Below are 14,018 nucleotides of genomic sequence, written 5' to 3'. Positions count from 1 at the left end.
TTACTTTATACAAAGTACTTCATTCTCTTCTTGTGCCCCATTAATTTATTGTTTGTTTTTGTGTGTTTGTTTGTTTATGACCAGTGTCAGAAATTTAGTCTCAGTAATTCTGATTCTATTTGCTGACTAATCTTATGAGCAGATGCTCATTTTTTTATTTGTATAATCTGTAATGCTGCTTTGATTACAGGCAACCAAAGATGCTGGTCAGATTGCAGGTTTAAATGTGCTCAGAGTCATCAATGAGCCTACAGCAGCAGCTCTGGCATATGGACTTGACAAGACTCAGGACAAGGTGTAAGTGGAACATTTGTCAGACAGTTGTTGGCATGTTTGAGGTGGTGCCATATTACAGTTGTTGACATGTTGCATTTTATTTATTCATGTCTGTTCATCACCTTACAGTATTGCAGTGTATGATCTCGGAGGAGGCACCTTTGACATATCGATTTTAGAGATCCAGAAAGGAGTTTTTGAAGTGAAATCTACCAATGGTGACACATTCTTAGGTGGTGAAGATTTTGATCAGTATCTGCTAAGGCATATAGTGAAAGAGTTCAAGCGAGAGGTTTGTATACGTTTCTTTGTTTACCCATACCCCTTTGAGTATATGACTACATTAGTCTTTAAACTAAATCAGTAATTAAGTAAGTAGCTACTTGGAACAGTTTGTTATAAATAGTGTTTTACTTCTATTTGATGCTCAGAAGATGTAGACAGAAATTTGTCTTAATGGATATAAATGGATATTTTACTTATTAAATTCGACTTTTGGCATACAAAATTTATACACTGAATATTTTCTGAATCATTTTACATCAATCTACAAACAAAAATATTGGTAAATACATTGGGGGAAATTAATATTTAAAAAAATGTATTCCTAAATTCTCTAGCTTTTCAAAAAAGGCATGCCAACAATAGCTAACGCGCTAATTTTGAATGACAATAACTAAATATTTTTGTATGTGGCAATAATAGTATGATGCTTAGTCCACTTTTTAGGTGTGAGTTTAGAATCGATTATGTAACTATATGTATTTTTATAAAGGAACATTTGTTTCACTGTGGAATAATTTATGCCCACTTTAAATGTTTTCAGTGAGGTGCCCTTCTAAATTTTAAATAATGTTAAATTTTCTCTTGAAAGGATTTAATAACAATTCTTTGTATTTATTACCTTCCTGAAATTTATTTACACTTTATCTATAAATGCTTTTGTAACTATACTGCTAGTGGGTGAGATATATTAGATAGCAAGTGAACATTTTGGTCTCAAAGTTGATGTGTTAGAAGCAGGCAAAATAGGCAAGAATTTAAGTAAGTTTGACAAGGGCCAAGTTGTGATGGCTAGATGACTGGATCAGAACATCTCCAAAATGTAGCTCTTGTGGGGTGTTCCCAGTCTGCAGTGGTCAGTATCTGTCAAAAGTGGTCCAAGGAAGGAACAGAAGAAGTTAATGCTGGTTCTGATAGAAAGGTGTCAGAATACACATGCATTGCTTTTTGTTGCAAATGGGGCTGTATAGCCACAGACCAGCCAGTGTGCCAATGCTAATCCCTGTGAACCACTGAAAGTGCCAAGAATGGGTATGTGAGCATGAGAACTGGACCACAGAGCAATGGAAAAAGATGGCCTGGTCTGATGAATCAGGTTATATTTTAGTTCATGTGGATGGCCGGGTGTGTGTTGCTTACCCTAAGGAACACATGGCACCAGGATCCACTATGGGAAGATGGCAAGCCAGGGGAGAAAGTGTCATGTTTTGGACTGTGTTCTTCTGGGAAACCTTTGGTCCTGCCATACATTAAATGGTGTTTTGAATAGCTTTATACCATTGTTTGAAGCAACTGCATGCCATATTTTATATAAAAATTAAAAAAGCTGGAAACATTCTTCCTGGAAAACATCTATTACTTAAGACTCAAATGTCAATTATACATTGCTTTGGTTTCTTTAAATAAAAAAAAAATTAAAGGAAAAATATGCATGGTATAAATAACGTTAGCCTACATTCATAAGTTAATTTTATTTTTAGTGTAAGTAATTGCGTGAGGGGATGAAACATCTCTTATCCAGTGCACTTATGAGTATTTTAAACCCAGCACTGTAAACTGTATTAATTGGCGGTCATGTCTTTTCCAATGAAATGCGTAATCGCTTCAGTTATCTCCATTCGTCTTGGAGAACCTGCCGGATATGGAGAAGCACAAAACAACGACATTATGATGGGAGTCTGTGTTGCAGTTCTCGCATGGCTTGTTGCTTTTTTCTACACTAAAACACTGGTCATATTGCAGTCTGTGGCTGAATTTTAAATGATTGAATTAATTCGTGGTGTTGCTTGATGGTGCAGAAACACAATATAGCATGCCACATGACATCATCGCTAGTGAATCCAAAATAATTCCACACCACAGATAAAGCATTTCTTTTCGGTTCTAATTGATTAGTCTCAATAATAATAATAAAAAAATTATACGGTGAAACCTTGACTTACGAGTGACTCAACTTACTTCATATAAAATATGTATGTGTACAGGAAATGCAAAAGATTTCTAATCCATAGATAGATAGATAGATAGATACTTTATTCATCCCAAAGGGAAATTTAAAGCTTTTAAATTTAAAGGATGAAGGAATATAACACAAAAAAAATACTAAATAGCAAAATTTAAGGGTACAAAAGTATAACAGAAAATATAACACAAAAATATGACAAATAACCTATAATAAAATAAATATAACAAAAATACTAAATACAGATAGTTAAAAATTATAGCAAAAAATTCTGAATACAGAGATTTAAGGAATATGATGAGTAATATGCAAAAAAAAAAAACAAGAGTTTAAAGGTACAGACCTAGTGAGGTGATGTGCAAAAACCAGGTATGTGCAAAAACTGTGTGTTTGAGTCCTGTGCAAATCTCAGTGTATTAAATGTTCTGTGCAAACCAGAGTGTATGGTGTAAAGTTCGTTGTACAGTCCAGGACAGAGAGTAGTGTCAGCACTGACTTTTCCCACCCCGAAGCTTCTCTGTCTGGAGATAATGTTGTACAGTGGATGAAGTGGATTGTCCATGATGGACAGGAGCCTGCTCAGTGACTGTCTCGCTGCCACTGATATCAGGCTGTCCAGTTGAGCCCACAATCGAGCCCGCCTTCCTCACCAGCTTGTCCAGACATAAGGCGTCCTTCTTCTTGATGCTGTCTCCCAGCACACTGCCGCATAGAAGAGGGCAATCGCCACAACAGTCTGATAGAACATCTGCAGCAGTTTTTTTGCAGATGTTAAAGGATGCCAGCCTTCTTACGAAGTACAGCCGGCTCTGTCCATTCCTGCACAAGAGCGTCTGTGTTGGCAGTCCAGTCCATTTTATCATCCAGCTGTACTCCAAGGAATTTGTAGGCCTTGACAAACTCCACACAGTTACTGTTGGTCAAAGGCTCCACTTGAGGCCTAGGCCTCCTGAAGTCCAGCACCATCTCCCTGGTGTTTGTGGTTTTGAGGTGCAGATGGTTAAAGTCACACCATGCAACGAAGTCCCGTATCAGTTTTCTGTACTCCTCCTGCTGTCCCTTCCTGATACAGCCAACGATAGCACTGTCATCCGCGAATGTTTGCACGTGGCAGAACTGAGTTATACTGAAAGTCCAACGTGTACAGGATGAACAGGACCAGATAGAGCACAGTCCCTTGTGGTGCTCCCGTACTGCTGACCACAGTGTCAGACTTGCAATCCCCCAGTTGCATGTACTGAGGTCTGCCTGTCAGGTAGTCTGTGATCCACGTGACCAGGTGTGAGCTTACTCCCATCTCTGTTAATTTATCTCTGAGGATCAGCGGCTGGATGGTGTTGAAAGCACTGGAGTAGTCCAAAAATGTTATTCTCACAGCCCTGCTGCCGCTGTCCAGGTAAGAGAGGGATCTGTGTAGCATGTAGGTAATGGCATCCCCACCTTCTCCTGGTATGCAAACTGCATTGGGTTGAGGGTGTGGCGGACCTGTGGCCTCATGTGGTGTAGCAGCACCCACTCCATGATCTTCATTATGTGAGATGTCAGGGCGACTGGCCAAGGTACCCTCTCCTGTTCCAGGCTCAGGTTAAAGATGCACTGTAGAGGGTCTCCCAGTTCCATTGCACAGGCCTTCAGTAGTCGTGGATATGCTCAATCGGGGGTCACAGCTTTGCTGGGATGGAGCCTCCTCAGCTCTCCGTACACCTGGGCTGCTGTGATTGTGGGTGGAGGGATATATTCTCCTCCTCTGTGCCACAGTTGTTCTCAGTGGGTAGATTGAATGCAGTGAAGTGTGGGTGGGGGGTGCAGTGTACTGAGGTGTGAATGAGGTTGAAGAAATTGTTCATCTGGTTCGCTATTCCCACACCTCCTTCAATGGTGTAACCCCGCTTCGAACTGCATCCGGTTATTTTCTTCATCCCGCTCCACACTTCCTTCAAATTGTTATTTGCAACATTTGCTCCAGCTTCGTCCTGTACTACTCCTTTGCCTCCCTAAGCCTCCCTCTGCACACGCTTGAGCTCCTTTTGATCACCATCCCTAAAAGCCCTTTTTTTTCTGGTTCAGAAATCCCTTGATGTCACTTGTGATCCAGGGCTTGTTGTTTGCATAGCAGCGTACAGTTCTTACTGCAACAACAACATCCATACAGAAATTGAGGTAGTCAGTAGTGCAGTCAACATCCTCCTCGATGTTCCCACTGTGCGACCCCTGCAGTATATCCCAGTCTGTGTCCCCGAAGCAGGCTCTCAGTATCTGTTCTGCTTCAGGAGACTACTTCCTGAATGAGCGTATGGTTTTTGGTAGTCTCCTTGCTATTGGTTAATAGTGAGGCTGAACATGGTTGTGGTCTGCTTTCGCCAGTGCAGGCAGTGGGGTGGCCCTGTATACGTCCTTTACATTGGCATACGGTAAATTGATAGGTCCATTTCCCCTGGTGTTACAGTCCACATATTGGAAGAAAGCAGGTAGTGTTGTGTCCAGACTAACATGATTAAAGTCCCCAGAGATTAACACCATCACCTCGCGGTGTTGTGTTTGTAACCTAGCAACAGTGGAGTGGATGACGTCACACGCTACCTCTGTTTCGGCGCGTGGGGGGATGTAAAACAATGAGAATGATGCCGTGTCCAAACTCTCTGGGCAAGTAATAGGGACGCAAACTTACAGTCAGAAGTTTGATATCCCTGCAGCATTTGGAGATTTTTATGCTCACATGCCCAGGATTACACCACCTCGTGTTCACATAAATGGCGAGTCCTGCTCCTTTCCGCTTCCCGCAGACTTTAGTGTGTCTGTCCGCCCTGACCGTGCTGAAGCCGGGTAGCTCCACGTTAGCATCTGGAATGCTAGACGTGAGCCATGTTTCACAGAAGTGCAATAATCTAAATCTACTCTGTAGATTTTATCATTTTTCACCAGCGCAGCCAGCTTGTCGATCTTGTTCGGTAGCAAGTTCATGTTTCCCTTGATTACAGAAGGTACCGAAGGCTTATATTGCCACTTCTTCGCTAGCTGCTTAGCATTTAGCTTGGCGCTGGCTCTGCAGCCACGATACTGCCTCCTCACCTCGTGAGGTAAATGGGGAACCACGCCGGCAGGGGACTTTTTTAGAGCAAGAAGTTGGTTTCTCAAATAAACAAGTTTTGGCTTGTGAAGGTCCAAAGTCAAAGAAGCTTTGTCACTTCAACCATATATAGCAGATGCAGTACACAGTGAAGTGAAACAACGTTCCTCCTAGACCAGAGGTGCTACACAGAACACAGACAAAGTACAGTGACGCAGACAAACATAGAGCTATGACATAGATAAAAAAAAAATTAAACTATAATTTAAAATTTAAAATTAAACTATACTTAAGGTGCAGTCTTTAAGAACTAGACATACAACAGAAGTGCACAGGAAGACAAGACAGTGCAGACAAACAACATATAGGCCGACTTTGTGCAATGAACAAGACAATGTGCAAAGAACAGTGTATACAATGATTGCAGATATTAAAGCGACACATGTAAACAGGATTAATATAAATAAATATAAATGTAAAGCGTCATCTTGGTATCTATCCATATCCATAGGATAGATAATCAGATGTGCACACAAAAAAAGAACGAAAAAACACAGGGAAAAAAGCAAGGCCCACCCGGAGCTGTTGGAAAGGCTGCCACTCGCTGTGGTGCTGGAAGTAGATGTACATAGTAGATGTAGATAGTACATTATTTATCATTTAAGAGTCATTGTCCTATCAAGAGCTGTAAGGTAACCAAATGTTTTTTCGAAGATAAATTCTATGAATTTTGGTAACAGCATATGGAAGTTTAACCCAGAGAGATTCTTTCCCTTTGGCACACACTCACCCTTGCCTCTTGGTCTTAGTTCTTAGATTTTCATTTGGGGTGCCTGCCATCTGTAATTTGGCCAGTGGTATAAATCATGAAGTTTGTCAAGGACTGAGAAGGTCATCCCTTGGTCTGAGTTGCTATAATCCTCTCGGTTGTTTGTAGAACAGTTGAAATTAGGTATGCGCAAACCAGCAGTAATTATTAGGCTCCTTACTGTCTTTGATCAGGGGAGACAAAACAATTCACCCTCACTCAAACAAGGAGAATTTCTGTTCAGAACTTTCCCCCTGAAATCTCTGTCCTTTGTGCTCCTAAATTGCACCACAGCATCAGATAAGCTAACACAAGTAATAAAATGGTTTTATTTTATATTCTAAAATGTATATGTACTACATTTACATTTACATTATTCTCTTCATATCAAAATTGCTGGCTATGCATGCTAAACAGGTGGAAATTTTGTTTCCACATTTCTGTTTAGCTCAGAGAACAAACAAGGTCTCATTATTGTGAAACTTGTGTGACTACTCCTTGCAGCTAACCAACAGTTGGTTTAGTCTGTTTTCTCTCTGGATTGGCTCTGGATTGTCACACATTCAGTAGGCCTGTCAGAGACTGTGTGCTATGCTGCAAGAATTGTGAGCAGCAGCTTCCTGAGTGGGATGGACATCGTCCTGCCCACCTTGCGTTCAAAGCTGCTTCAATTATGTATGAAGCTTATGGACACTGAGCCACTGGATGTCAAGGTGGTGCCCGAAAACATTGTGGGCTTCATCACCATGCCGCTTTACTGTATTACTGTGCCAGACATCATCTTCACTAATTACGCATTTACATCTGCAATGTAATCTCTGACTGATGAAGGTGTACGTCCCTAATTAGCTAAAACACTATATTTGAGAACCTATGCTTGCCTAAAATCTTAAGATTACCTGCTGTGTCAGGCACCCTGTCTCCCAGTATGCACCTAATCAGTGCTGTTGGAGCACCTAAAGGCACAGAGAGCTGCATGTTTGACATGAATTGTTTTGTATTGTACCTTGTGGGAACATAGGCATAATCTTTTTAAAAGAGCAGACATTGATTTCCTCTGCTTGACAGAAAACAAAAGCATCTTGGTGCCCATTGAATATGTCAATAATAATTATAATAACTATCTGCATACAGTAATATGTGATAATTATAAATGTTCCTGAGAAACAGCTGTTTAAATTTAAATCCAACCCCTATGTATAAGTAGCACTCCAATTATCTATTTGAGTGAAATCGCAGAAGTCGAATAGTTTTTCGATAATTTGGTCAAATTGGAGCCAAGCTGCCTGAATATTTCAGGCAGTAAAGGCAGAGAAAAAGCATGAGTGGGAAATCGGAGTCCCAACGGTGTACTGTGGAGAAAAAGGTGTCTATCGCTTTAATTTTTTTTTTGTTGTATGTTAACCATTTTGTCAAAGTGCTTTTAATTTTTATTGTCTCACTTGAGTATTTTGATAGTTGACATTGATTATAAAGACAAAAATCCTAGGACTAGTTTGCGAAAGTAAGTTTTGCATATACACCAATCAGACATAACATTATGCATAACACCTGCCTAATATTGTGTTGGTCCCCCCTTTGCTGCCATAACAGCCCTGACCCGTCGAGGCATGGACTCCACTAGATCCTTGAAGGTGTGCTGTGGTATCTGGCACCAAGATGTTAGCAGCAGATCCTTTTAAGTTCTGTAAGTTGCAAGGTGGGGCCTCCATGGATCGGACTTGTTTGTCCAGCACATCCCACAGATGCCCGATTGGATTGAGATCTGAGGAATTTGGAGGCCAAGTCAACACCTCAAACTCATTTTTGTACTCATCAAACCGTTCCTGAACCATTTTTGCTTTGTGGTTTGACACATTTTGACTTGGCTTGACCATTTCCATGGAAGGGTACACGTGGTCTGCAACAATGCTTAAGTAAGTGGTAAATGTCAATGTATGTATGGCAGGACTGAAGGGTTCCTCCGCCGGCATACTTTCTTCCCATAGTGCATTCCGGTGCAGTGTCTTCCCATGTAAGCGATGCATACGCACTGAATCATCCACGTGTTATAAAACGTAAATGTAAAACGTAATTCATCAGACTAGGCCACCTTCCATTGCTCTGTGGTCCAGTTCTGATGCTCGTGCCCATTGTTGCTGCTTTCGGTGGTGCACAGGGGTCAGCATGGGCATCCTGACTGGTCTGCGGCTATGGAGCCCCATACGCAACAATCTGCGATGCACTGTGTATTCTGACACGTTTCTATCAGAACCAGCATTAACAATTAATTGTTCAGCAATTTGAGCAACAGTAGCTCGTCTGTTGGATTGGACCACGGGCCAGCCTTCACCACTGTTCATTCTTTGGATTACTTTTGATGGATACTGACCACTGCAGACTGAGAACACTTCAAAAGAGCTGCAGTTTTGGAGATACCCTGATCCAGTCATGTAGCCATCACAATTTGGCCCTAGTCAAACTTGCTCAAATCCTTACGCTTGCCCATTTTTCCTGCTTCTAACCCATCAAGGGTTTGTCCTTTTTTGAGGATAAAAAGTTCACTTACTGCCTAAAATATACCACCTACTAACAGCTGCCATGATGAAGAGATAATTAAGGTTTTACACTTCCTGTCAGTGGTCATAATGTTATGTCTGACCGGAGTAATCGCACCATTTAAGTGGGTTGAGTCATATGGTCAAAAACTGCAAAAGAATCAAGGTAAAGGATTTTCCAATGCACACCATATTTTCAAACAGATATACTTTTGTTTGCACAAATATGAATAGCACCAGATTAGTTTTTAGATTAAAATGCAGTCAGGGGTTCCAGTATGTCCAGGATAATCTTAAAATTAAGACCCTACCAAAAAACTTCCATCATAAGGATAGCTCAATGGTAATGGTTACATGTCTGCTGAAACCCAATTGGCTGATAGTGGCTATGGTTTTAAAAAGTAAATTGGTTGGCATTAAAAATCCACATAGATGCACAATACCAAATTTCAGCTTGTTCGTACTTACAGGCCTTGGGAAAGTTTTTCACCTAAGCTACAGCCTTGATGATGACTATACTACAAATTATGTATAATAACCCAGAATCCTGTATAAGCCTTTATAAAATGTATGCAAACCTATACACACATCCATCAGTTGTAGCTTTTTAAGTAAATTAGGCTTGTAGTGGCCATATTGTTAACAGATGTCACCATGTTTTTGACACTTATTGAATTACACACTCTTCTGAGTAGTTTGTCATCAGATTTGTTGGACTAAATATTCTCAGGATAAATGGGAGGGGGAGGTTTTATATATTAAACAAATGACCAAAAACTCAAAATGGGCATAGCTTACAATGTTTGGGACATTTTTGTTTTGGGAAACCCCAAGAAATTTGGGGAAAAAAAATATTTTGAATTTAATTAATAAGCCTCATGATTTCAGGTAAGGACCAAATGTACAACACTGTTTAGCATCACCTTTGGGCTGATTGGACCCATCACATGCCTGTGTAGTGGGAGGAAGAATTGACCAGTGCGACTTAGGATGTGGTCTTTGTATTTAATTCTAAGGCAGACAAATAAAAAGAAAAAACCTTCAGTGTTTGAACCTGTAAATAAGCCTGTAAGCAGGTCACAGCAATGGTGAAGGTTTCTTTTTGTAATACAAAGAGGTGACTTGCATATTCCTGTTTAGGAAATTTGGGCTATCTATGATAGTCATTGGTTGGTTAGTAGGTCTATCTATCACACCAAGGTGAAATGTCTGACCTTGTTTTTCTGGGATAGTTTCTTTACTGTATGAGCTATATTTTAAAGATTTGTGAGGCATACAAATTAGTAACAAGAAGAACTAGGCTTAATGGCAATAGTATCAACAGTTTCTATCAAGTTCCCCTTGCTCCTAACCTGTACATTTTATAATGTGTAACATTTTAATATAGTATTATGCATTGTGCTACTTTTGCCCAGAATTAATGACTCCACCGTGGTCTGTTTTTTTTAGTCAGGTGTGGACCTAACCAAAGACAACATGGCATTGCAGAGATTGAGAGAAGCAGCTGAGAAGGCCAAATGTGAGCTTTCATCTTCTCTGCAGGTTGGTTTCTGTTTAATACATACAAACCCTTCTCATTTCTATATTTTATATATAATATAATATAATATAATATAATTTAATTTAAAACTTTTTAGTTTTAAATTATATATATATTTTTTAAAAAGTTTTAAATAGTTTTTAAATAGTTTTTTATAACTTTAATCATCTTTACTTCTGTGGTAGTTTTTCTGTTTTGGGTTATCAAATGTCATTTTTGTAAATTATTTTCAACTTATGTACAGTCAGCATAGGCATGATTTCTAGAGATAAAAAAAATCAATCATTTGATTTACTGTCTAATTACTGAAGTGAAACATTTGTTTATTTGATGAGTAACTAAACACCAATGGTTAAGCATCACATTTACGTTCAACGCTTTTTTAGCAAATGCTCATTCAGCATCTTCATGCTAGTTCACTAAGTCAGAGACTATGTATAGAGTCACTGATTGTTACAGTACAAAAAAAAGTTTTAATAAGAAAACATTTTAAAAGAATTATATTTTATATAAAAATACCTGAACAAAATAGAAAACACAAGTTGTGACAATATATGGAGGGTTGAAAATACTAATATTCTGTGTTTGTGATCTTACTGTGTTGTAAGCAACAGTGTTAGTATATTCAGTGCTACTAAAATTATTTTCTTGGGTTTTAAAAATTTTTTAGAGTATTGCTTTATTACATCCAGTATTAGCCCTTATTCCTTCCATGTGAATGGGATTAAAAATAAGAAAAAATTTGAATTTAACGTTCTCTTGCCACACAGACTGACATCAACCTGCCTTACCTAACAATGGACAGCTCTGGTCCCAAACACTTGAACATGAAGCTTACCCGTGCCCAGTTTGAGGGTATTGTGGGAGATCTAATTAGAAGGACTGTGGCCCCATGTCAGAAGGCCATGCAAGATGCTGATGTTTCTAAGAGTGACATTGGAGAAGTCCTACTGGTTGGGGGAATGACTCGCATGCCGAAGGTAACTATTCAGAAGTGTACAATTGTAGAAGGCTTTCAGCATACAGGGTGTAAAGTGAACCATAGAATTGAGAAAGGTGGTGGCACCATACAGTTCCTAAAATTTACAGTTTGGTCAAATTGGTATTGTTAATGGGGAAGTTATAAATAAGAAAAAAAAATAATCGCATGACAAATTGTATTAATTGCAATCTGGCATGCAATATTATTTGAACCAGCTCTCATTTTAGTTTTGGGAAACAGAACTGTGTTTTTTTTGTTTATTTTTGTTTGTTTTTTTAACAACTGACTATTGTGCATGTTAAAGTATAGTGATCGTACACAGGTAGTTGTCTCATTAAGTGCACATTGTGTAACTGGCTTGTTTAATGTGACACTAATTTAATTTAAAAATCTGAAACATTAAACATTAATTTGAACAGGAACATGAATATTACAGATTTAATATGCCATCCTGAGCTACACACTCCACCAGCAAAAAAAAAATGTACAGCTGTAAGAATGTTTTTCCATTTTATCATTTTGGTGTATTTGGAGTGATAGGACATGGAGAATTTGGACTTCCTAGAATAATCCAGTGTACACTGTCATTTTTTCATAAATGGACATCACGGGTGATTTGATATATTTGACAAACATAACATGCTTACAGTCTGCGTAACAAGGATTACATCATCACACAAGCATGATTTTAAGTGTCAATGAATAAAAAGTGTTTAAATACTATGCAAGTTGTGTCTTTCTACTTCTAGGTTCAGCAAACAGTACAGGATCTGTTCGGTAGGGCCCCCAGTAAATCTGTTAACCCAGATGAAGCAGTGGCTATTGGGGCTGCCATCCAAGGTGGTGTATTGGCTGGAGATGTGACAGATGTACTCCTGCTAGATGTCACTCCCCTCTCTTTGGGAATTGAGACTCTGGGAGGAGTGTTTACCAAACTTATAAATCGGAATACGACTATTCCTACCAAAAAAAGCCAGGTAATTTTCTAATGAAAAGACAATTCAGGTAAATATGAATTAATATTCAATTAATTGATTTATATACTGTACAAAATTAAAGTTAATTGTGGTAGTAACAGTGGTAAAATGTCAGCCATAACATTATGACCACTGACAGGTGAAGTGAATAACTGATCTCATCATAGCATCAGTGGTTGGGATATGTTAGGCAGCAAGTGACCATTTTGTCCTCATATTGGTGTTAGAAGCAGGAAAAATGGGCAAGGGTAAGGATCTGAGCAAATTTGACAATGGCCAAATTGTGATGGCTAAACGCCTGGATTAGAACATCTCCAGTACTGCAGCTTTTGTGGGGTGTTCCCGGTCTGCAGTGGTCAGTATCTATCAAAAGTGGTCCAAGGAAGGAACAGTGGTGAACTGGCAAAAGGTCATTAGCGGCCAAGGCACATTGATGCATGTGAGGAGCGAATGCTGGTCCAATCCAACAGACGAGCTACTGTTGCTCAGATTGCTGAAGAAGTTAATGTTGGTTCTGATGGAAAGGGGTCAAAATACACAGTGCATCGCAGTTAGTTGCAAATGAGGCTGCATAGCCGCAGACCAGGCAGGGTGTCCATGCTGGCCACTGTGCACCACCGAAAGCGCTAACAATGGGCACATAAGCATCAGTACTGGACCACGGAGCAATGGAAGAAGGTGGTCTAGTCTGATGAATCTCTTTCTTTCAAGTCACATGGATGGCTGGATGTGTGTGGGTTGCTAACATGGGGAACACATGGCACCAGGATGCACTGTGTGAAGAAGGTAAGCCAGTTGGAGTGCCAGTGGAGGCAGTGTGGATGTTACTTTGACACATACCACCTACCTAAGCATTGCTGCAGACCATGTACACCATTTCATGTAAACGGTGTTCCCTGATGGCTGTGGAATGGTTTGATGAGTACAACAACGGGTTTGGGGTGTTGACTTGGCCTTCAAATTCCCCAGATCTCAAACCAGTTGTGTCCGATCCATGGAGGCCTCACTTCACAACTTTCAACACTTAAAGGATCTGCTGCTAAAATCTAGGTGCCAGATACCACAGCACATCTTCAGGGATCTAGTGGAGTCCATGTTTCGACGGTCAGGGCTGTTTTGGCAGCTAACGGGGGACCAACATATTATGCAAGTGGTCATAAGGTCATGCCCATGATCTGTGTTTGTATGTATGTATATATACAGGGGTTGCACAATGAAACTGAAACACTGGCCAATTTAGTGTTGGAGGTTTCATGGCTAAATTTGACCAGCCTGGTGGCCAATCTTCATTGATTGCACATTCCACCAGTAAGAGCAGAGTGTGAAGGTTTAATTAGCAGAGTAATAATACAGTTTTGCTTAAAATATTGCAATGCACACAACATTATGGGTGACATATCAGAGTTCAAAAGAGGACAAATTGTTAGTCACAGATGCGCCAGCGAGACGTGCACCAAGACAGCAAGTCTTTGTGATGTATCAAGAGCCACAGTATCCAGGGTAATGTCAGCATACCACCAAGAAGGACGAACCACATCCAACAGGAGTAACTGTGGATGCAAGAGGAAGCTGTCTGAAAGGGATGT

General features: G+C 39.9%; 1 protein-coding gene across 2 annotated transcripts in view; it reads left to right on the top strand.

Moving 5' to 3' along the window:
• hspa9 (heat shock protein 9) overlaps positions 1-14,018 on the top strand; it is a 44,013-nt gene that overhangs the window by 20,341 nt on the left and 9,654 nt on the right. For both annotated transcript variants that reach the window (XM_058398024.1, XM_058398025.1), the window contains 5 exons: positions 191-297; positions 406-568; positions 10,383-10,475; positions 11,244-11,453; positions 12,205-12,432. In XM_058398024.1, coding sequence (XP_058254007.1) covers positions 191-297; positions 406-568; positions 10,383-10,475; positions 11,244-11,453; positions 12,205-12,432 — 801 coding nt within the window. The remainder of the gene's footprint in view (positions 1-190; positions 298-405; positions 569-10,382; positions 10,476-11,243; positions 11,454-12,204; positions 12,433-14,018) is intronic.

Source organism: Hemibagrus wyckioides, linkage group LG08, assembly GCF_019097595.1.
Source record: "Hemibagrus wyckioides isolate EC202008001 linkage group LG08, SWU_Hwy_1.0, whole genome shotgun sequence".
NCBI classification, from domain to species: Eukaryota; Metazoa; Chordata; class Actinopteri; order Siluriformes; family Bagridae; genus Hemibagrus; species Hemibagrus wyckioides.
This window is presented reverse-complemented; position numbering and strand designations above follow the sequence as displayed.